General features: G+C 41.2%; 1 protein-coding gene and 1 long non-coding RNA gene across 2 annotated transcripts in view; both read right to left on the bottom strand.

The window, feature by feature from the left end:
* Positions 1-754: 754 nt before the first annotated feature.
* On the bottom strand, positions 755-12,815 carry LOC143111855 (uncharacterized). Its single transcript, XR_012984623.1, has 5 exons — positions 12,440-12,815; positions 11,982-12,100; positions 1,923-2,011; positions 1,144-1,220; positions 755-1,024 (listed from the first exon to the last, which is right to left on the bottom strand). It is a non-coding gene; the product is annotated as an uncharacterized LOC143111855 (long non-coding RNA).
* Positions 12,816-19,809: 6,994 nt separating this feature from the next.
* fryb (furry homolog b (Drosophila)) overlaps positions 19,810-24,755 on the bottom strand; it is a 72,669-nt gene continuing 67,723 nt past the window's right edge. Inside the window, exons 60-62 of the mRNA XM_076274644.1 lie at positions 23,217-23,327; positions 22,083-22,285; positions 19,810-21,716 (exon numbers count right to left, since the gene is read on the bottom strand). Of these exons, the coding sequence (XP_076130759.1) occupies positions 21,458-21,716; positions 22,083-22,285; positions 23,217-23,327 (573 nt within the window). The 3' untranslated portion in view covers positions 19,810-21,457. The remainder of the gene's footprint in view (positions 21,717-22,082; positions 22,286-23,216; positions 23,328-24,755) is intronic.

Below are 24,755 nucleotides of genomic sequence, written 5' to 3'. Positions count from 1 at the left end.
TGATATGATTCTGATATGCTAAGCACATTCATTGGTGGTTTAAGGAATTACTTTCCACACCAACAATTAAACAACAGAAGTTATACAACCTGACTCCATCCATTTCATAAGTAGCCTACAATCCAATGGTTATAACTTAGAGCGTTTCTTGACCATAAGATAGGCGTACACTGTAATGTTGGCTCTATAACTCTTGGCTCTATAACATAACTCTTTAACATGGATTTAAAAAAGCAATACATGCTGTGAAAATTCAAAGATGGAGACAATGTAATCCACATAACCATTATTGATGTATGTAACTATAACTATAACTATAAGTATCATAATAACCTTTATAAATGAAGAGTTTGTATCCTACAAGACTATGTGATATTAACTAATCTGTGATATTAAGGTCACAAACCCACAATTAATGACATCAGACTGAGTCTCTCCTTCCAAAGGTCAGAACTCATAGCTGACCTGATAAAGATGTTTTGTGCTTAACAGTGAATAGTTTATCCAACACAACTGAACATGCTGTAATGTAAGTCCTTTGAGTATTAAAGAAAGACTACGTTCCGTGAGTTTACAATCTAAATGATCTAGCACCTCAGCATATTCAGTGCATTGACAAAAAAAACATACTTTTCATTGCAAAAACATATACCTACCTGGGCCTTTGTTCTTCATAACATTCTTAACTACACAAGACACAGACTGCTTATAAGAACATGTAAAGTATGAAATAATGGATGGCAGTAAACATGGGTTGTTTAAAATGTCACAGTTTATTTCTTTATGAATGATGCATGATATCTGATCATTCCTTTTCATACCATAATAATTCACCCCCATGAAAGAAGTGGAATATAGAAATTTCACTCTGCAGGGTCACCAGTCATTAGATGTCATTTCCCTACTACCAATCCATCTATATTGAGAATACTTGTCATACAGAACGTCATAGACATGTCGTACTGGCTCATATGACTCCTTCATGTCTTCCAGTATTGGTAGTGGAATTTTACCGCCACCTCTCCTGTAGAAAACAATTTATTATGTGACATAAATTGAAAGAATACCACCAAACTAAAACAAAAAAAATATCAGATAATTCAAAATAGCGCATTGTACATGGTTGACCAGACATGGGCTCACCTTTCTAATTCCTCAAGAGGAACAACCCAGGTGTCTTCCGTTTCAATGAATTCAATCCAGTAGCCACGAAAAAAAGCCTACCCATCAAACACAATATATTAGGAAAGATTTATCTTATGTAGTAAGTAACCACTTCTTTATGTGTGTCCAGTTTCCTAAATAGGGATCAGGCATAGCCAGATACTACACCAGAACTTCAGTAAAGGTTTCCAGTGAGATTTTAGACTTGGCTTAATCCATGTCCTCCCAACTGGCCCTAATTATTTAAAATAGACTAATATGTTGTTGCTGTTGGCTCTATACAACCTTTATGCATTACAACCTGAAACATGAAACATGAAATCACCATACTAAATGGGCCAGGGGGGAAAAAAACCGTAATAATAATATAAAAATAAAATAATATAAAAAATATAATAATGACAGTCTACATTTGTTTTAAATGGATTGGATCAGTTTAGTAGCTCATGTCCCAAGCTCAGCTCATGGCTGAGCATTGTGGAGAAAGCTAAATGGAGACAGTTACAAGTTACATTCAGTTCAGTTACATTCTAACATCATATAGACATGAGCCACGGATCATTTATCTGAACAAAGGCCTACACACACTGTCTACAAACAAATCAGTTTAAACAGTCAGCCTAAGTGAATTACCTGAATAGTGTGATGTGAGTGTAGGCAAATGGTTAAATTGTCTTACAAATCAAAAAGGGGAAACTGTCTTGCAGTCCATTGCATTGACAATAAGAACAAAAGCGATGTTGAACATCATAACGTACCATTCGGACGTATGGATACATGTGCCAAAGGGGCATGTTGGGGTTGTTGATGATGACTGGATCCACTCCTCTTTCTATATTTTCTAGGGCTGTCATAATGTTAGTTAGATAGTTAGTTTATTGCCCCTTTGGGAAAGTTCATGTTAACAGGTCTGTACAGAGTTGCACATCTTCACATTCCTTCACATCAGATCACATTGCACTACAGTGGAGTTGGAGACATCGCATGAAGAAGACTTCAGACATGACTCTTACATGAAAAACACACAACATAGATTTTGAAACAACACAGGCACATGTTCAGTCAATTATTTATATTGGTGGATGAGTTTACTGTATTATCCATGAAAATAATGTGCACAATCAATCTCAATGGCGAGTCTATTAGATAACATACAGCGAGGCCTGTCTTTCTATGTGTGCGTGCATGACATCATCCTTTGGTGACTATTTGGTGGTATTAGTCTTCATTACATTTACCACAACATCACATTGTCAGGGTTCTCAAGTTTTCAGCTCAGCTTGGGGGGGGGGGGGGCACTCACTCACTAAAATGTTTGGCTTGTGCGCTAAATCATGTGCTCATTTTAATTATTGTACAATGAGTGTAGAATTGAATAAAGTTAGTGCACTATTTACTAAAAAGGTTGGTAACTCAGCTTAGGATGGTCTGGGGGCATGCAGGAAATGTAAAAAAAAAAAAACGACTTCTGGTGAGTTTTTTGGGAAAGAAGCATTAACCCTCTGAGACCTTGAATTTGTCATTGTAATCTATACATCCTATATCTTGTTTTTGTTTATTTTTCAGGACAGTCTGGGATTTGTACCCATCTGGGAAAGTATATACTTAGCCTACTCTAATGTCAGCCTTTATATCAAGGGGAAACCATTTGTGTTTTTATGTCACCAGGAAGCATGTCAGTAGAAATAACTTTTCATATTTAGGCGGGATAGATTGGAATCTTGAAATATAATAATCTTGACGGTGGGATATTCTATGGCTCACCAATTTACGAGATGTATATGTAGGCCTACTGAGTGAGACAGATATTGTATTTATTAGGCTAATTGCTTTATTCATTTGAGTAGCCTATTGTCACTGAACCATTGGACCAAGAATGTGCATGCCGAGACCAACTTTTGATTTATTTTTTTTATAAGGACAGCAAGTTCATTATAGTGCGGCAGGTTAAGTCCATATTCCAGGACAATCATTCACTTTGTGATACAAGCACCAAAATTGGCATGAATAATCACTAGAACCTACTTTTTGAGGAAAGCACATTAGCCACCTGAAAATCCAACATGGCGGCCATTTTTCAAGATGGCCGCCACATCAAATGTAAGAAAAAAGTTTTTGCTGTAGAACTTGAATGGCTGGGCGTATTTACATGATCTAGGCATCAATGTATATGTATTTTAACATGGCAAAATAAATGGTGCGAGATAAATCTATTTCAAGGCTAGTTTCCAAGATAGCGGCCAGAAATAGTTGGACTGCACTCGACACCAATTTACGAGATGTATATGTAGGCCTACTGAGTGAGACAGATATTGTATTTATTAGGCTAATTGCTTTATTCATTTGAGTAGCCTATTGTCACTGAACCATTGGACCAAGAATGTGCATGCCGAGACCAACTTTTGATTTATTTTTTTTATAAGGACAGCAAGTTCATTATAGTGCGGCAGGTTAAGTCCATATTCCAGGACAATCATTCACTTTGTGATACAAGCACCAAAATTGGCATGAATAATCACTAGAACCTACTTTTTGAGGAAAGCACATTAGCCACATGAAAATCCAACATGGCGGCCATTTTTCAAGATGGCCGCCACATCAAATGTAAGAAAAAAGTTTTTGCTGTAGAACTTGAATGGCTGGGCGTATTTACATGATCTAGGCATCAATGTATATGTATTTTAACATGGCAAAATAAATGGTGCGAGATAAATCTATTTCAAGGCTAGTTTCCAAGATAGCGGCCAGAAATAGTTGGACTGCACTCGAAAATCGTTTATCGAAGCTCACTCTCGAATATTGTTGATCCTCTTTCTCACTCAAATATAATTTATTCTCTCTCTGGAATATCGATCAAGGCCATTCTTTAAGTTGGGAATACTGGTGTGAGAACAGGCAGATGAAGAGTGAAGTTTCAATTCTGGGAGCTTGTGATGTCAATGCAATTGGTGATGTTCTCTTTGATCAGGTCTTTCAGAGAAGCAAACTTAACTTTGTATTGTCAATCATTGTCTGCACTCATCCCCTTTTTCTTTGCAAACAATAATGTCAACTAGATGGCTTTCCATACACCTTAGGGACATGATCTCTTTACAACAAACACATCCTCAGTTGGCCAATGAATTTCAGCAAGGGAACTTTGTGGTCCACAAGACCCACAGAGTTTTCCGGATTGGCTTTTGATCAAGCCCATGCACAGGCCAATTCAATTGTCAAAGGTGATGGTGGTGCCATTGGGATAACTGAGAACCCATCAGCCCTAATGCGATGGATGGTATCTGGACCAGTTTAGTTATTTGGTTTCTCAGTATGAGTCTGCATCTCAGGCCAAAGTAGCTAGTGAAGATGTCAGACACCATGAACAGACTAACCAGTCTCGGAAATCCTTCACACAAGGTCCAGAAGTTGTTTGGTGTGATAAAGGATCTGGGCAACCCTTTTTAGGAGGAGTCCAGAGATCTTGTCACGCTAGAGTCAAAAGCCATTGCACACCCTAGTGCTGCTGAGCTTGTTGGCCCTCATCTTGAGAAAGGTACGGTTTCTTCCAAAGACTTTTTCAATGGTTTGGGTGAATAAGTGTTGTGGAAAAAGTCCACTTCTGAATCCAATTGTCCAATTAATACTTACCACTTGACTATTTAGTCAAGTCAAGTCAAGTCAAATTTATTTATATAGCACATTTCAAAGCAATAGCATTGCACCAAAGTGCTTTACATAAAATAATAATAATAAGAAGAAGAATAGTAATAATACATACGTACATACATATAAACATATAAAATAAGGGAGAGGTGAGGGGGTCAGGGAGTGTTAAAAACTAGGGAGAAGAGGTAGGTCTTTAGGTTGAATTTAAAACTACTAATAGTGGGGCAGGATTTCACAACACCAGGAAGGCTATTCCAAAGCTGGGGAGCATAGACAGAGAAAGCTCTGTCACCCTTGGATTTAAAAGAGGCAGAAGGAACATAAAGAAGACACTGGGAAGATGATCAAAGAGGTCTAGGAGGACAGTAAGGAATTTAAAGATCACATAAATACTGAGGTGCTAAACCATGTAAAGCTTTGAAAACAAACAGAATAATTTATTTAGTAATTTAGCACTCTGGAACAAGCCGAAGGAGACAATGTAGACAGAAGACTTTCTGAAGACTGTTGATCTTTATTCTCCATATTGCAATGATAGTACAGCCCAACCAAAGTCCAGACTAACCATCAAAGCAATAGGGAGGAGATGTCATCAGCTGGGGCATCAGCTGGGGCTCCCGACGAGATCTGTCTACGGATGGCTATACACTATATTTGGTAACACTTTACTTGACGGGTGAGTTCATAACACATTCATAGCAGCTGTCATAAACTGCACATAAAGCATTCAAGACTGTTTCATGAGACATGACTCAACATTCATACCAAACCTTTCATGAATGTGGAAGACAGAACGACGAGAACTTGTCAAAATAAAAGTCCAAAGTCGCAAAGCAGCATTGCCGTTTTTGGTCCAAACCTCTTACCTGATCACGTCACATCTGAGTCAATGGGCTACTCCAGTGCCAAAAAGACAGAACATGGTCAAGCAAATAATTTTTGTTTCATAAAAATGTATTTGTTTTATGATGTAACCGTTGCAGATGATTATTATCTTTTGCTACTGGGAATGTCCAACCATTCCAGGATACACAAATACGGGTCAGCTGAAAGGCCTCCCAGTGTTAAACTCAGTGATTACGAATACTTCACAACTTGTATAGTAAAGTGACATTCAATGTAGACTTCCTAAGATTTTCATGAAATATTTACAAAGGCTGGAGAGATTAAATTAATGGTATCCAGGTTACACAAATACGATGTTGGACTTTTATTTTGACAAGTTGTCATTCTGTCTTCCACATTCATGAAAGGTTTGGTATGAATGTTGAGTCATGTCTCATGAAACAGTTATGAATGCTTTATGTGCAGTTTATGACAGCTGCTATGAATGTGTTATGTACTCACCCGTCAAGTAAAGTGTTACCATATATTTTATACCCCTCGGCCCTCGAGAAGTGCCGCCTTCTCGCGCCATCCCCAAAAAACACTTTTCACTAATCAGCATTAAGCAGGGTCGCTTACATTGGTGGAAACCATCTTCCCATAAACTATATGCAAACCTGTCCAATGCGTAGGAAACATATGTAAAATAGTGGTTTTCTGGTTCTTTCCCGTTTGGGGAAATAGGGCCTTCTTATCTGATTCTCTAGCTGGAGAGGCCCTAACTCATAAGACACAGCAGCCTCCTACTCCCTGTCCTGTCCGGTCCTCACCAGCTTGATAACACCCTGTCTCCCTTGACCATGTAAGGAGGGGATCCTCTCATCCTGGTACCCCCAGTACTTTTCCACTCACCCCACTCCTCTGGCCTACACAGGATACCATGACCTCACACTGCTCATAGCAAATGCAGTGACATTAAGACTTATGACACTCATGACTACATAAACCCTTATGAAACCCATGATTACATCCCTTTTAAATCATGAAAATCCACCATCAAGCTTCCTTCTACAAACCAATTAAAAAGAACAACACTGACTTCTTTCGCCAAGAGTCAGACTCAGATACAGGTGACCGTAAGAAGTAAATTCTTTAAACATGAAAACCAGTCTTTCCCTGCATCATTGAGCGACTCCGGAAAACCCCACATGGGTCATAAGTCGAAGCTTGTCAACATTCTGGAAACTCTTATTTCTCCTCCAGACAAAGGATGAGTCTTCTCTTGTTTATTCATTGTCTCCAAAGGCATCAGTGACATTTGAAGAATATGCTATTATTTCAAAGATACATGCCTATCAAAGTATGTTAGGACAGACATCGTATTCAACGTCTACTGCAATTCCAGTCTGAAGGCTGAAACACGATCAAAATGAGGCAAGGGCGGCAGACGTACAGTAGAGTGTCTGACAAAACCAAAGTACCACCTAACTGGAAAAGTTTCTAGCGAGACAATGACAACAAGACTGAACTTACATAATTGTGACTTGGTGTCCAGACAATGTGGTGATTGTGACCAAAGAAGAAAATGTTCTTTGCATAAACCTGACAGCCTGGAAGGCCTAAGTCCTTGCAACCATGAAGAGGCTGACACTAGAATCTTTCTGCATGCCCTTCATGCAGTTGCGTGTAACCTGCATTGTGTTGAACCTGTGTGATTCAGCCCTGCACACGCCCGGACTCGAACCCACGAACAGCAGCACCTCGGATTGGGAGTCGAGCGTGCTGACAATTGAGCTAAAAGCCCACGCTTGCACTAGCTTGAGGCATCGGGGAGTGAGATTTACCAACGTTCCACACACACAGCTAAGCTACATGCACAACAGAAGAAATCTGTGTTGATTAAGGCCTGTGACACGGATATTCTTGCTATTGCACTCAGTGTTTTTGGGACTCTACGGGATGCAGGCTTAGAGGAGCTGTGGATTGAATTTGGTCATAGTAAGTCTGTCAGATGGCATGCTTTTTGTCCATGCCCTCACTGGTTGTGATGTTGTGTTAGCCTTTCGTGGTAGAGGCAAATGGATTGCCTGGCAATCCTGAGAAGTGTGCCCTGAAGTGTCTAATGTCTTTGAGAAGCTCAGTCAATACCCACCAATAACGGATTATGTGGATCTCAACACACTTGAAGTTTGTCATAGCAATGTACAACTAGAACAGCACTGCTGATGGAGTTGATGAAACAAGACTTGACCTGTTTGGATGGAAGCAGAGGTCCTATGATGCCATTCCACCAACAAGGGCATGTCTTGCTAAGCATGTGAAGTGTGCAACCTATCAAGCTGTCTGTATCTGGGCCCAGGCAAGTATATACAATATCAAATGAATATGGAGAGTACTGCCAACTGGGGTTGGAGGAAAGAAGGTGACATTTGGCAAGTAGTGTGGATGACACTCCCACCAATTGTTGAGAGCTGTCAACAATTGACTAAATGTGTCAAGATTGAATGTCTGAAGATGTAAATGCTACCGCATTAGTCTTGAGTGTACTCCGTTGTGTGCCTGCAAATGCAATGATTAAATTAATTTGTAATGCAGACATTCTGATATGGCTAGCTACAGAGCAGAGGCATCACTATTACTGGGGCCCTGTCTCTCTTTCCCACACATTTCCTGTTAGTCTTTGTTGTTCTATTAAGGTAATACATGGTACAAACACACACACACACACACATATAATAATATATAATAATATATATATATATTATATATTATTATATATTATTATATATATATTTAAACAAACACATGCACTTACTTAGCCCCCCTGCCCCTTCTGAAGTTCAGTTTAAACTTGTGATCATTTCCCGATCCAGCCCTTTCTCTCTTTCCTGCTAATGTCCTGTCAATCTGCACTATTGTATTGAAATTATTATATATAACATTAACATAACATAACAACCAACATGTGTTTTATTAACAAAAAACAATTTAATTATGCTAAAATTAGTACTAAAATGTGCTATTTTTCCCATTGATTGCATCTATCTTCATAATTTAACACATTCTTTGACATTTTATTGTAGAATTGGAAAGTCTACCCTTGGACCCTTTTACCTATATTTAGATATCAAGATCATCAAAATGTGATTATGCAATCCCAATCCAAGTCAAAAACCAAGTACAGCGGGGAAAATAAGTATTGAACACGTCAACATTTTTTTCAGTAAGTATACTTCCAGTGAGGCTATTCGCATGAAATTTTCACCAGACATTAGTATTAACTTAGGTAATCCACACATATATAAAAATCCAAACATTAATGTCTAAAAGTAGAGTTATGAGTAAAAAAGTGGAATGGCACAGGGAAAAAGTATTGAACACACTAAGAAAAAGCAGTACACAAAGGCAAGGAATGGCAAGGAACAAACTGGAATCTATAAGTATTTAGAGAAATTATCCCTCCTATCTGTGCAAATTGATATAAACTGGGTTAGTACATACTGGTGGGCTATAAAAAGCTTTTTTGTTACCAAGGTGTCACACAAGAAACATTTCATGATGGGCAAAAGCAAAGAGCCCTCCCAAGACCTTTGCAACCTTATTGTTGCAAAACATATCAATGGAACTGGTTACAGATGCACTTCAAAACATCTGAATCATCCAGCAAGCAGTATTGGAGCCATTATCTGCAAGTGGAAGGAACATCAATGCATCATCAACTGGCCATGCACAGGATCTCCTTGCAAGATTTCTGACCAGGAAGTCAGAAGGATAGTCAGAAGTGTAGCCGAAGATCCAAGGACCACTCAGAGAAAGCTCCAGAAAGACTTGGAGGCAGCAGGTACAATTTTTACAGAGAAAATCATAGGTAATGCACTCCACCACCATGGCCTCTACGCACGCTCATCCCGCATGACTCTTTTGCTGAAGAAAAACATGTCAAACCTCGTTGAAAGTTTGCTACACAACATTTGGACAATCCTATGCAATACTGAGAGAATGTATTCTGGTCTGGTGAGAGCAAAACTGAACTTTTCGGATGTCATACTACACACCATATTTGGAGGAGAAATGGCACTGTGCATCACCCTAAAAATACCATACCAACAATGAGGTTTGGAGGTGGTGGCATCATGGTGTGGGCTGTTTTTCATCTCATGGTACTGGCAGACTTCATACAGTTGAAGGAATGATGAATGGAGTCATTTTGTTCCAGGAGAAACTTTACATCCACCAGGATGATGAGGATGAGGCATGGCTAGACCTTCCAGCAGGACAATGATCCAAACCATTCAGCAAAGGAAACTCTCAATTGGTTTCAGAGAAAGGAAATCAAGGCCCTGACTTCAATCCAATTGAACAGTTTTGGAAGTTAACTAAAGATCAGGATTCACAAGAGGGACCCCTGGAATCTTCAATATTAAAGGACTATCCGTTTAAAAGAATGGGCCAAAATCACACCAGAATACTGTGACTGATTAGTTTTCGTCATACAGGAAATGCCTTGAAGCTGTCATTACGAAAAAAGGCTTTTCCACAAAGTATTTAAGAAATTTCAGCAGGCGTGTTCAATACTTTTTTCCTGTGTCATTCCACTTTATTACACATAACTCTACCTATGGACTTTAATGTTTGGATTTTTTTATATGGGTGGATTATCTGAGTTAATAGTAATATCTGGTGAAAATTTCATGCAAATAGCCTCATTGGAAGTATACTTACTGAAAAAAATGTTGACGTGTTCAATACTTATTTTCCCCGCTGTATAATGGCTTTCAATGGTGGCCATCTTGGAAAATGGCGGCCATATTGGATTTTTTGCGTGGCTAATGTGCTTTTGGATAAAGTGGGTCCCAAAGAATATTTGTGCCAAGTTTGATGCTTTGATGTATTACAAAGTGAACGATTGTTTCACTAATCTGCCGCACTATTGGCAGCTCATTGTCTGCAGCAGTCTTGTATCTTTAGAAAAAAATGTATGTGTAGCATTCTCGCTCAAATTGATAACACTCATTGATAATAAGCTAATTTTCATTCATTGTTGACATGGTCCATGGAGGCTCAGACGGGTGTCCCGGGACCTGATGAACACACCGCTAAAAAGCACAAACGAGTGCGAAAGTTGCAGCCTTGACGACAGGGAAAGTGCAGGCAGCCACGAGAGTGATTGGTCGTATAAAATGAACGTTGCTGATGTCTGGGTTACACAAAGCTACAACGACACAATCGTTATGTTTTCTTAATGACCGAAAGTTTAGTTTAGTTTATAAATAAAACATTTTGCCATAAAGTAGTCTAGGCTAGGCCTAGCGTTACAAGTGTTCGTAGAAAGGCGTGATTTACACACACTGTTAAAGTGCCATAAGTAGGCTGGTTTACCAAATGACAGACTTACTGAATAAAAATAATTTTGGTGCAGTTTTGAAATCGTAAACGTGTAACCCCACACAAGTGCACAAGCATAACGTGGTTGCAGGGAGCATGGGCAGATTATGAACTTTCGGGCCCCTGGGCCCAGATATATTAAGGGCCCCCCACTTATTGTCGTATATGTGGGAGGGGGGGTTTGAGGGTCCTCCCCCAGAAATGTTTTAATTTGTTTGATGTGATTTCCTGTATTCTGGTGCATTTTGGGGATGGCCAATACTAAATTCAATCAGATTCATAGCCTACATCCTGATTTGTTGATATTGAGGCAATGATTCCATGCAAAGGCTTGGGCTTCAGGGCCCCCTGACCCCTTGGGCCCCTGGGCCTGGGCCCGCTTGGCCCATGCAGTAATCCATCCCTGGCAGGGAGGGGATGTCTATTTTGGAATTTTACCCGTATACAACGAATACTATATTTTGATTGGATGTCGGTGGCTATTTATTTTTTTAGATTTGGCTGGTGAGTGGTGCGCTAGTTCTGAACCCTGCGAGAAATCCTCTCTGTATCTCTGCGCCTCCTCTAATAATTATGTAGATACCTAGTAGGCTAATATTTCTGTGTGAGAAATGCAAGCGTGTGAACGTTTGAACTTGTTGAATTGCGTGTGTCTCATGCCCATTGCGTGAGACTTGAGAACCCTGACGAGTCACTGTCACATGAAGAAGAATTCATACATGAAGTGAAAAAAAAACACATTTTGAGTATGACACTGAGACATTTTGAGTTGATTTTGAGTCAACAAAGGCTCTACACATATAAACACACATTATTATTATGTAGGCTGACCCTAATATAGGCTACTGTAGCCTATGTAGGCTGACAATCAACAAACAAGATAATGTCTTATTTGCTATATGAAAACCAGTCTGAATGCCACCAACCAGGCTGAATGCCACCAGTTTTTAGAATTGTCTTACCTTCCCTGCGTGCCCACATATGTGCCTTGTGAAGATACTTAGGAATGATCCGAGAATTGTGATATATGCGAAAATAATCGAAATAACTGATGATCTCTCCACCATCCTGCCACACATTCCTAAGACATAAATTGAAGTGAAAAGATAAGTCAGAGTAAGTCAACATAGGCCTACTGTAAGTTTCGGTTTCCTTTTCCTGACACCACTGTTATGTTTGGAAGTCTACTAAAACACAAAAGGGTTCTCCTTTAAGTCTTAATAATAATCTTTATCTCAACGAGATTAACGATACACACTCTGATGGGGGTCACCGTTATTAATATGCCCGACATGGTTACCCTGTTTAGTTTGGAAGAAGAGAGTTAAATTTGGCTCACTTTTTCATCTGACATTTTTTTTAGAGTTGGTGCTTTTCAAAAAAGATAAAAAAAATAAAAAAAAGAATAAAACGTTTTTACCTTGCTTTGCCGGGTCTTCCCGTGTATGGTAAACCCCTGAGGATGTAAATGGTCCCACGATTGCGTTTCATTAGGATAATCTCCAGATATTGTTGCTCGCAACTTCATTACATCTAAGTCAAGTACCCCTGACTGCAGCTTGCAGAACAGGGCTCAATGTGGGGCGGAGCGCAACGTTGAGCTCAGCCCAAAATCAGCACGTAATTCCCCGTTGACCACTTTGTGTCCGTCTATTTACTTGGTTTTCATAGTGTCTACGGAGTTAAATTTTTCTTAAGGAAGAATGTATAACTCTATAAAAGCGTACTCTCTTTGAACTACTGCCCATGTTGATGTCTCTTCCCAGCACAGCCTGCTTACCAACGATCTTACTGCAGAGCGCATCTCTGGGAACCTAGTAGCCTAGCTTTCTAGAATCTGTGCCATAGCAATAACGTTATCTTATGCATGTTATCTCTGACTCTGGCCTTCCGGTATTTTCTTTATAGAATAATGTTGTAGCCTAACTGTAGCAAGTCCCAAAGTAGTCCAGGTAAAGTACCTCATTTTGGAACCAAAAATAGAACTAATTGTAAAAGTTTTTTCTATGAGGTGTCCAGAACAACATACTAAAAGTCCTAAGGTATGAGCTACACCAGGCGCGTAACTGAAGCGTTCCGTTCGCGACGCGTAAAATCCATTTTAGATGAATGGTCTATTTTTTTCGAACGTACGCCCCACTGTCACGTCTGGTGTAGCTACTTCCATTGATTATAATGGAAGCTAATTGTTGCAGCAGACGCAACGCGAACGGATGCTTCAGTTACGCGCCGGGTGTAGCTCAGCCCTCAGAAATCCTAGTTGAGGAAATATGTTTAATTCTCATCAATCCAAAATGTGTGCCAGTAAGGCTAGACAACAATACGCCCCAATAGCAATGGGCTTATTTTTTTAAGGGTTGCCACATTTGATTTATATATATGGACTAAAGGGCAATTGCAACAATAAACCTCTTTAGTATCCCTTTTTGCACCTATAATCTATGGTCAACAACCATATGAAGAACATACTGTAATATTGCCTTAGTCTATTATGTGCATGTTTTTTATATATACAATAACAAATTATAATATTATTATGAGAGTAGATGTGCTTACTGTCTGGAAATGTCACTGTTTGCAGGTTTTCACCAGCACCATTGAATCCCATAGATCATCTGTTGGCAATTTAATTATAAATTCATCCATTTCCTACTGTGTTTTTTTTTTTGTGAATAATAATGTTGACGATCAGCCTTTATTATCTTATAGGAGAAATTGTTTTGAACAGCAGGAGACAGAGGATACAATGGATCCAGACATGCAGCACACATAATTAAGGCTATACATTTCCACATGTACAATTAGGGACAACTAGCCTGACGAGCCAGACCCATATTAAAATGTAGGGTCTGGGCACTCAACGTTCGCAGTACTCAGTCCGAGAGGCGGGATAATCGGTTGTTTTTCAAATTCCCTCTGCACGCAATAGGACAGCGCTCCCATGCATTTTCCCACCAGCGGTGCTAGTTGGCTAGTTCAAACGTTTGCCAACTTAAAACAAGCTTAACTCGTGTCACACTGTTGGCCAACAGCAACATCCATCTTCTTTGTTTTCAAGTAGCAGGGAATTCAAGCCAAACTGTTGCAACTCTGCCATCAATCATTATGTTAAGCCCGCCTAACGACTCTATACACGATTTGATTGGCCTGATAGAAGTTTAATTTTTCGAGCTCACAAGCCAACGGAGAGTTGCTAGACTAGCCCTGGAAGCAAATGTAATTTGCTGCCGCTAGGGTGCGTCAAGATTTCTAGGCTAAGGGACAACTGATTGACAGTCAAAGTTACATAGTAAAGACCTCAGTAAAAAAGCCATCCTGTCCTCTTGCTTTTTTTTTTTTGCTTTGTTCTCATCACTTTTTTGAAATTGCAGTGTGTCATTTCTTCATATACCCTGGTGAGTGAATGCCATACTGTATACATTCAATATGGAAATATTTTCTGGTCAATCTGGCTACAGTGTGTAGGAAGACATTTTTAGCTTTAAAGAGTAGTGCCATATGTGTGATCTATATTCATCCATTTACACTTTTGGTGTTGTTTGTGAGCAAGTTAAACATGGAAATGTGCAAGTAGGCAGAAACGGAGAGAAAAGATTTATGGCCAACATTTGTGGAATGTCTATTCAAGGTGTTTGTGAAAGCATGCTGCTTCTGTATGGGCCTTGGAGAGGGTTCTGTCAGATCCACTCTCAGAAAGTTGGCGCCCTAAGCTTATTTACTGCCTTGGGGTCAATCTTGACTAGATTCCCCGGATGTCGGTTGTTAGGGGATACATCCTTATAGATATAGCTGATGGGTTAGGTAATGAGGTCGTAAAATGGTTGACATGCCATTAATGGAGATGTAAGCCTGTCAGAAGGGTAGAAGAAGTGCCTTTTGTATTGTAACAGCAGACTGCGCCTGTTAGTGGCATGATGTGAGTCTCCGGTGCCGTGAACAAAAGCTCTCTGAGATTTCTGACTGACTACTGACTCTGCCTGGAAACCTTCTTGAATAATTCCAGAATTTAGGACTGCAAGTGAAACAACAAATGATAAGGATGCAAATAAAAAGCTTTAATGATATTCCATTTTGTGCAGAAGATCAAGGAACACCATCATTTAGTGTGTAAGTTTATTAAAAAGAGAACTACAGAATTGAATGGATTTCAAACTATGCGCAATATACTATTATTATGACCGCCGCTCAGCGAAGCTTCCGGATTTTTTTTTCTTCAGTGATTTTGTTTCAATGATTCCTGGGACACTGAAAGACCGGGGTGCATAAAACTTGTTAGGCATGTTGCCCCAGAAGGATGACACGGAAGCATTGTTTTTCGTTTTGATCCGTCGCCCCCCCCTTGTCGGCCTGGACCCCCCGAAAGAGGGTAGGGAGGAAACAGTTTTCTGTGAATATCTCGACAACTGTAGGGCCTAGGAGGACCACATTTGTATGTTGGTCTCAAGGGGCCATGTCAACCCATCCCGTAACCACTCATTTGATGTTTAGTGCCACCTAGTTAAAAATGAAAAAGTAAAAATGAGGTGTTGTAATCGCAGGGTCACAGGGTCAAAACTGCACAAAATTGGAGGTGTCGGATCAATCTGACACCCTCTGAATACATGCCAAGTTTCGTGGAATTCCGTTTATGGGGGCCATACAATAACAGTGTTTCCCACAGAATTGAATTCCATTTGTGGTGGTTGGTTTGCAGAATTAACTTGAATACAACAGTTTTTTTACAAATTAGCACAGCGTGGTTATGATGCTAACCAGATTTAAGCACAATTTAGTACAACCTGGAAAATCATTGTGTGGTATTCAATATTGATATTGTGGTGGGCCGCCACAAATAAGTCAATGTATGGGAAACACTGAATAAATGAATACAGTATATGTGTACATTTGTGACTACACTATGCATGCACACACACACACACACACACTCATGAACACAAATAAACAAACACATAAAGATACATGCACACACATGCAGGCACACACATAAACACACACTCACACACACACATAAATGTGCGCGCACACATGCACACACACATGAACACTCACACGCATAAACACACACACGCATAAACACAAAAAGACACACACACACACACACACACACACACGCACACAGTAGATATTCGTACGCACGCACGCACATGCACACACACACAGGCACGCACACAAGCACACACAAGCACACATAAACACAATCACGTACATGCACGCATGCACAAACACACCCACACACACACATAAAAACACACACATGCAGGGACATGCACACACACACACATACAGTACACACATAAACACACATAAAACACACAAACCATATTACCCCCACACATCCACTCGAGCGAACACACACACACACACACATAAAACACACACATGCAGGCAAGCAGACACACACACGCACACACACGCACACACACACCATTACCCCCACACACATGCAGGCAACAGACACACACACACACACACCATTACCCCCACAAACACACTCACAAGCGAAAACTCACACACAGAGAAGCACACATACACAAAAGCAAACGCACAGATGCACACACTCATTTACATACACAAAAGTTGCAAGAGTAGGGGGTGGAGTAGGAGATGGAGACAAATTGACAAGCATGATTTATTTTTGCAGAGAGAATGTGCTGGACTGAGCGGCAGTAATATTTTGTACCGCTTTGCAGTACATCTAGTCAAAGATTGTAATGGTAGGCTATAGGAGACATGTCAAAACGACTTCCAAACATTAACAAGAATCAAGCGACAATATCAATGAATCAGATAACATTACAGTCGGTCTAACATAAAAAAAAGTTTACAGTATACAGTCTAAATCGCCGAGTTTAAAATACACTATAACTGGTTTGGCATATTATGTTGGCTATAGGCTACGCATTATAAATTACCCTAACCAGCCTTTAGAACTAGTATAGGCCTACAGGGAGAGTCTCTTAACCTCTGCGTTTTTTCTCTATAAGTTGAGGATACGCTTTAATAGAGGTTTATTTTTATCATTATTTCCAATGCCTTTTTTTATTGGTAATTCAAGTACAATAAACATGGGTCAAAAACAATCCACGAGGAATCCATCTATGTACAGGATCAGGCGTAATTTTATAGAGTTAAGTATTCTATCTAGAGATTATGTTGAGAAATATTTAACTTGTCCAGTAGGAAACCAGGTAGGCCCTACGGACATGGTAAGCGTGGAAAGACCATAGGGAAAGACATGCTGAATGTGGGCTTGATGCATGACTAAGTGCATTTAGGTGCATTCCTGGATTACAGATTACCTGACCGAGCGGCCACAGTTCGTCAGACTGAAGAACTGTCTCTCTGACACTGTGATCAGCAGCACCGGAGCGCCACAGGGAACTGTGCTCTCACCAGTCCTGTTCACCCTGACAAGAGAGGCTCTGTCGTGGGAGCCAAACTGGAGTGCATCACTTCAATATCAGACAAAAGGACCCTGAACAAACTGATCAACATCTTGGACAATGAATGTCATCCACTCCACAGCACTATTACAAAGCAGAAGAGCTTGATCAGCTGGAGACTTCGCTCACTATCATGCACAACTGATAGACTGAGGAAGTAATTTGTCCCCAGGGCCATTGAACAATTCAATGCTTCACTTACAGTAAGGGTAGAGGAGAGATAGACTTCTCTGCATAGTCTGTCTGCCTCTTCACCTTCTCCATGTTTGTGTACGTACTGTCCACTAGCCTACTGTTTTTACTGCTACACTGTTTACATGCTATATTAGCACATATATATGCATAAACCCTCCCTTCCACAGCCTGGATTATGGCCGTACTTAATGCTTAATACCTTATACTTAATACTTGACCAATGGCTGTAACCCTATTACCTCAACCTATTCTTGCACTGATATAGTTTGTTTTATATTACCTTGTCTACATTATTCATTATTCTCTTATATGTCCATATTTATTTTATGCTGGTCTCTAGACTTTATTCTTGCACTGTTGGACTTACTTATTTGCACCATCACCATGACACTCACTCTCATAGAGCACCTTACAATGCACACTGAATTAGTCCCTCATGCTTGATCATCCTTAAGCACACTATGTGGATATTTGATTTAGTTTATATAGTATATTTAGTATTTTACTAATTTTTTTATCTTCTACTCTATTGTACAGTGGAGTTTTTTTTATATGTATATTACTTTTTCTGCTGTATGTGCATGTGTGTGATGTCTGTATGCTACTGAGACCTTGAATTTCCCCTTGGGGATCAATAAAGTATCTATCTAGGTTTTGTCATCATATTATGTGCTCGATGTAACCTACAGTCCTTATTCAAGATAGACTGCAGATAGAAGATTTTTGGAAAGTAATGATCTGCATTAAAGGAGTAGCCTAGTCCAGCGATTTTTCTCATATATCTCCGTTTCTCAAAGTCACCGAGTACTATCAGTAGGCCTACGGAACCCCCCCCCCCCCGAAAACAATCAATTACCTAGGTCAAGTTGCTGCAGCCAATAGCTAACAGTCTGTTACAGTAGGCTACTCGGTGACCTTTATCTGATTGAAAAGGTAGGCTATTATATGAGTCATGCTTGTGTGTTCTTGTGCGTATTCACTTCAGTGCACGTTAATGTGGAATTCTCGGTTTAATGTGCAGCTGTGGTTGTGTTTTACAGCTGGTGTGAATGTTAGTGTCAGTGCCTATATCATTGTGGTAAATTTCCAACATAAAGTGAAAAGGCCTGAGTACCACTCTGCAGTAAACAAGGACATACAGTAATGTCCTGTTCCCTTGAAGGTTCATGCACCCACTTACACGTGGGTTTTGCTCGCCAAGCCACCTCAAACATTGATAGCACGCAATATATTGTTCATCTTTTCGACAAGTCCCCTCTCTGCTCTCACGCACCTCGAAGCATTGATAGCACGTGATCCAGGTATCGTTCACTTTCCATTGACAGGTGAATGATACCTGGCAATAGGGAACAGTGCTAAGTGCTCCAAAATGAAAGAACACAAAACACAGACTCCATGTGAAGCCCATTTAATGATGGGACTGAGACAGCTATATGGTCATAACGTGCTATAGACCATTAGTCAAAGTCACATAGGCTACACTGAAACATCACACCGAGGCGTGAACGTTCACAGAGCCATACATCATACATCACACCTGAAAGGACGCGTTATGTCAGCAAAAACCGTACATTAAAATGACATATGAGAACACCAAACTCAAAACTGTGCGTTAGCCCGAAACATGAGCACACCTTATTTTTTATTGAAAAGTGTCAAAACGAAATCCACTATTATGATCGATTGTAATATTGCTGATTTGCTAAGTCAGGTATCAATCACTAATCACGAGGAGAAACCTCGATGTCGGATTGGGTGAGTGACGTACGGAAACTAGGAGGGTCTGGGATCTCACACATAGCATAAAAGGCTAAACACAGTCGCTCAGACTTCAGATCGTGAGCACCTTCTCATGGGAACAGGTTATCTGCAGATACCTTGATTCTACTGCTTGGTGGTACTTGGTCAGACTTTGTCAGACTTTGTCCATTGTCAGTACTTGTGAATTAAACTTGGTCAACGGCAGCTCTCTTCAGTCTCCAGTGTCTTCTTGGATCGGTTTCACCAGAGTGCTAGTGATAGTGATTCAGAGTGCTAATTGGAGGTTGATTGGTTTAGCGGATTCATTTCCCACGACAGCATCCAAATAAGTTGGTGTATTTGTTGGTGTATTTGTTGGTGTAATGCTCATAAAATGGACGTGACAGAAAAAAAATGGTATGCCTTTTTTATTGTTTTTTTGTTTGTTTTATTTACTGTGATTCAAACATGAACAGAGCACCAACCCAAAATAATTCACAAAACTGGAAAATTATTTACATGACACAAAAATCTACTCATACAATCTTCCTACTGGAAGCTGTACAATGTGCAATATTCTTTTTGCATGCACACACACACACCCTTGCGCACACATACACACACACACACACACACAAACACACTCTCCTACACACTTGCATGGGGAGACCTCCCTTTGTACTTTTATACAAACATATCTTCTCTCCTTTAAAATATGCATTTGTTAATAAATAGTTCTAATACAATTTACTGTAAATACAACAATGCATGCTTGGCAGTTTAAACTGACACAACATAGAACTTTGTCTCTCATAAAACTATGTTCAATGCATTTTCCTTGACATTGTGAAAATAACCCTACAGGCAAGATACTATACAGTAGAAAGCAACACATGAGTAAAAAGGGATACTGACATGACAATTGAATCCAGTCACTTCTACAATAGCTTATCCATGTGTCCTATTCCTTTGTAAAATATTGACATGAATGCTGAATATCAGCCTAATTGTCGAGTAGCATGGAGTGAATATTCACAAATAAATGATATGTTACAATACAGTGTTGAACCTATGAACTGGTGAAAAGTTGTTTCACAAGCAAACAAGCTCACAGCCTGGACATATAGCCTCAACAACAACAAAATGCAGACTTCGGTTATATTCTGTGTGCTGTTATAGTCTTTGTGTCCTTATTGTGAAAGCCAGGAGGATTTTTTTTATTCTTTCCAAAAAAAAAAGCTACAACATTCGTGTGAGCTGAGTAAGTACAGTAGAAGGCCTTACATCAAGAGAGTAGCATTGCACGATTCCCCAGGACAGTTTCAGCAAAAAGTCAGCAATGGCGAGAGATCAGGTCAGTCCCTCTCATCAGGCTTTGGCTTTTCCTCACCAAGTCTGCAGCATTTCTTTTCAGTAGCAAAGTCACAAAAACTCGACACTCCTGCCTTCTGTAATGTTCAATGTCACTGTAACGTTAATGAGGACGATACCAGAGAAATTGTCGATGATGACGACAACAACAACAGCAAACAGCAATGACAACAGCAAAAAAAAAAAAAAAAAAGTCAAGGAAAGAAAAACTCGATTTAGTGCAATAGAGGATGTGACTCAGTGACATCAGTCCGAAATGTCGAGCAGTAACGGTTTAGTCTCTCCGCTGTTGCCACCGGCTTGGCACCCCGAGTCAGACGCCGCCCTGCCATCCAGGCACTCATCCCGTCTGAGCAGAGTCATGGCGGCGCGGCCCAGCTTCCCCACGTAGGGCAGCAGTCTGGGAGGGGGGAACCCCGCAGAGGAGGGGCAGCTGCAGCAGCTCCCCCACGCCCCGAGCGGCGGGCCCTGACCTGGCACACAGGGCAGGGATAGGGAGGTGGAGGTGAAGGGCGGGGGAAGGGAGGGGGCAGGGAGGAGGGCAGCAGACGGATGGAAGTGCGGGGGGAGCGCATGGAGCGAGGGGGTCAATGTTAGGGAGGGTGGAGGTGCGTAGGAGGCGGGAGCAGCAGAGGGGGAGGGCCAGGCCATGGAGGGGGGGGCGAGGGGACGCCACCGCACCCCTCCTGTCAGAGACTAACGCCGGAAGCGCTGGAGTCCGGGGCGAAGGCTGCCACCACCCGGTAGCCCTGGGCGACGCGGATCATGTCGCGGATCTCGCCGTTGAGCTCCATCAGCTTGGCGCAGATCTCCGACAGGTCCTGGTTGGAGCCCACCAGGGCAAAGGTGCCCGTCTGGCCCAGGGTCTGGTGCCGGAAGTAGATGTTGAGGAGGGTTTGCACCTCATCCTCTGCATTGCCACCGAAGATGTCATTTGGCCACGTGCGTCTGAGAGGGAGGAACGCAGAGATGAGATCATGTGTTTAACAACCATCTTTGTCATTTTTTGCTTTGCTCAAGTTATCCTTGCCAATCATGACTCACAATTATTGTTGCCCTTTATGTCTTCACTTGGATCACAAATGAAATACAGTTATCTCCACACAAGCACTCACAATAGAAACCAGCAGAGCTGCATACCCTGATACAAACATAGTTCTGCTCTACTTGATACACCAGAGCTGAGTTAATATGTTATCTCAATATATCACATTGAGTGTATTTTCCTTGTCATTAGTCCCTTAACCATTTGGATGAAGTAGAGTCGAGTACCATAACACTCCTCAAAGCTGACCGCTCTCCACAGTGGCCTACCTGCACTGGCGTATGTAGCGGATGGCGGTGGTGAACTCGCTGTTCTTCAGGCACTCCAGAACGGCCTGCACGGCCGCCTCGGTGGTGGGGAAGCTGGCCTGGGGCGGGGGCCGGTGGTGGGACACCAGGTCTCCGGAGACGGCGGCCGCCGCCACCCTCAGGCTGCTCTTCAGGTCGTTCACCTCCCGGGACATGTTCAGCAGCTGCAGGGCGACACACAGGGGGTTAACGCCTGAGGCTCAGTGGATGCACTGTAGTGGATGCAGGCCACTGTCTAAGGGATAACGGCTGCCGAGGTGTCCTGCTATACAGAATTAATGGACGAGGGCGAGAGGCAAAGAACTCCCCGACGTGCAGCAGAGGAGTTGCCTCCGCCCAAGTCCATTAATTCCGTATAAAAGGACATACCTCGCCAGCCGTTATCCCGCTTATCACCCGGTTGCCACTATAGGCAATAGTCATGCCTTTATAGCACGCAAAGGAAACAAGCGGTTCTGTTGAAAAAGAAGCCGACTTGTTCAGTTTGTTGTTGTTTCTTTGGCCCTATAACAGCTATAGCATGAATCCATGGACAGTTAGCTTGTTTACAGCTGATTCCATGTTGCGAAGCCTGCTTCCAGACTCAACCGTCGTCCTACTATGGTTGTTATAGTAACCATAAGCATTGATATTTAAGCTTTTTTACCAGATCTACTTCATAGGTGTCCCGTTATTCAGAATTAATAGCCACCCCACCAGCCAATCAAAAAAGAGTATTTCTTCTCTCCGGGTGATAAGAGTCTATAGCGCTTGCCTTTGATTAGGTTTGAAACTCTCTTTCACTTCTAATAGGCAGGCTACACCAGGCGCACAACTGAAGTGTTCTGTTACATTACATGACATCTGACCGTCTGTCCTGTCCCTGTCTCTTAAACTACTTGGATTTTGATGGTATGATTGATTTGATTGTTTGATGGCCCACAATTCTCTGTCCATTATCAAACTTTGCATAAGATGCACTCTCATCAACACTCTACTTACACATGATTCTTATATTTGCCTAGCAAATTAATTAGTAAATATCTATGGCAATGTGTGTGTGTATATGTGTGTGTATACGTATGTGTGTATGTGTGTGCATGTGTGTGTCTTTACCTCTGGCACAGAGCTGATGGCACTCACTTGCCCGATCAGTTTACAGTAGGACTGAAACAGGAGCAGGAGCTGAAAGTGCAGCTTGTAAAGCCGTTGGCACAGTTCCAGTTGCTGTGGGCACACATAACACATGATCACAACCAAACGCCTCACACACATCTATAGGCCCCATAACACATGATCACAACCACACAGCTCACACACATCTATAGGCCCCATATGATCACAACCACACGCCTCACACACATCTATAGGCCCCATAACACATGATCACAACCACACGCCTCACACACATCTATAGGACCCATAACACATGATCACAACCAAACGCCTCACACACATCTATAGGCCCCATATGATCACAACCACACGCCTCACACACATCTACTGTATAGGCCCCATATAATCACAACCACACGCCTCACACACATCTATAGGCCCCATATGATCACAACCACACGCCTCACACACATCTATAGGCCCCATAACACATGATCACAACCACACGCCTCACACACATCTATAGGCCCCATAACACATGATCACAACCACACGCCTCACACACATCTAAAGGCCCCACAGGCTCTACACTACACATTATAAACCACTACTCATCGAGTGGGCCCAGGGATCCCTGATGTGTATAGAGGATGTCAAACACTAAAGTAAACGTTACAAAGTATGCTATTCAAATTCAGTGTTCATACAATATGTGTTTAGTTACATCATACTGCACATCTGATATCGATCAACCTGAGTCATGTTTAGGTTTTCAACGCATTTAAAATACGTGTCGCTGAACAAGAGTCAGAGAAACATGTCAACGTATTTTGAACTTACAGCCAGAGTTTCCATTTGCTGCACAGCAAGCATGTCACAAGACAAGAGAAAGAGGGCGGCGAGAGAGGAGAGAAGAGAGAGCGTCAGTGAAAACCCATGCAATCAGTAAGGCATTAATACAAGAGAGAGGGAAACCCATTCATAACGTCACTGGGTTAGTGGGACCAAATCTCCACAAAGGTTAATGAGAGAGTAGGGAAGACAAAAGGATCAAATAGGTACATTTGCACCTATGCACAGAGAGAGACAGACAGATAGAAAGAGAGAGAGAGAGAGAGAGAGACTGTAAATAGGAATACAATTAAAGCATGAAAAAGTTATTGATGTATATAATTTTTTCCATGCATTAAGGCAATACATCAAAACACCACTTTACTAATAACCAACTGAAACTCTAGAAGCACCACAATGCATGGCCAATGCATTAGGGTGTTTCAAAATATCTCAAGGATTATTGTTCAGTTTGTGGATGAGAGTTTGTGGAAGTTGAGGGAAAGTGCCAAGTACAGTATCAAGATAAAATGGCAACCGTATTACTTGGTTACAACAATAAGAGAACAGTACAGTTTTGGTTTAAAACAGTTAGAGCTGATTAGGGGTAGCACATGCTATAAGTGCAGCGAGTTTTAAAGAACAAAAGTAACAAAAAGAGAGAGGCTTAGCAGAGTTTGAGAACAGTGCATGGAGTAAAAGGTGTAC

Source organism: Alosa pseudoharengus, unplaced genomic scaffold (genome assembly GCF_046254945.1).
Source record: "Alosa pseudoharengus isolate Yale_2024_CS ecotype anadromous, Long Island Sound unplaced genomic scaffold, YU_APseudo_1.1 YU_APseudo_1.1_scf_8, whole genome shotgun sequence".
Lineage (NCBI taxonomy): Eukaryota > Metazoa > Chordata > Actinopteri > Clupeiformes > Clupeidae > Alosa > Alosa pseudoharengus.
Note: the sequence above shows the minus strand (reverse complement) of the source record. Positions and strands in the feature narration are given on the sequence as shown.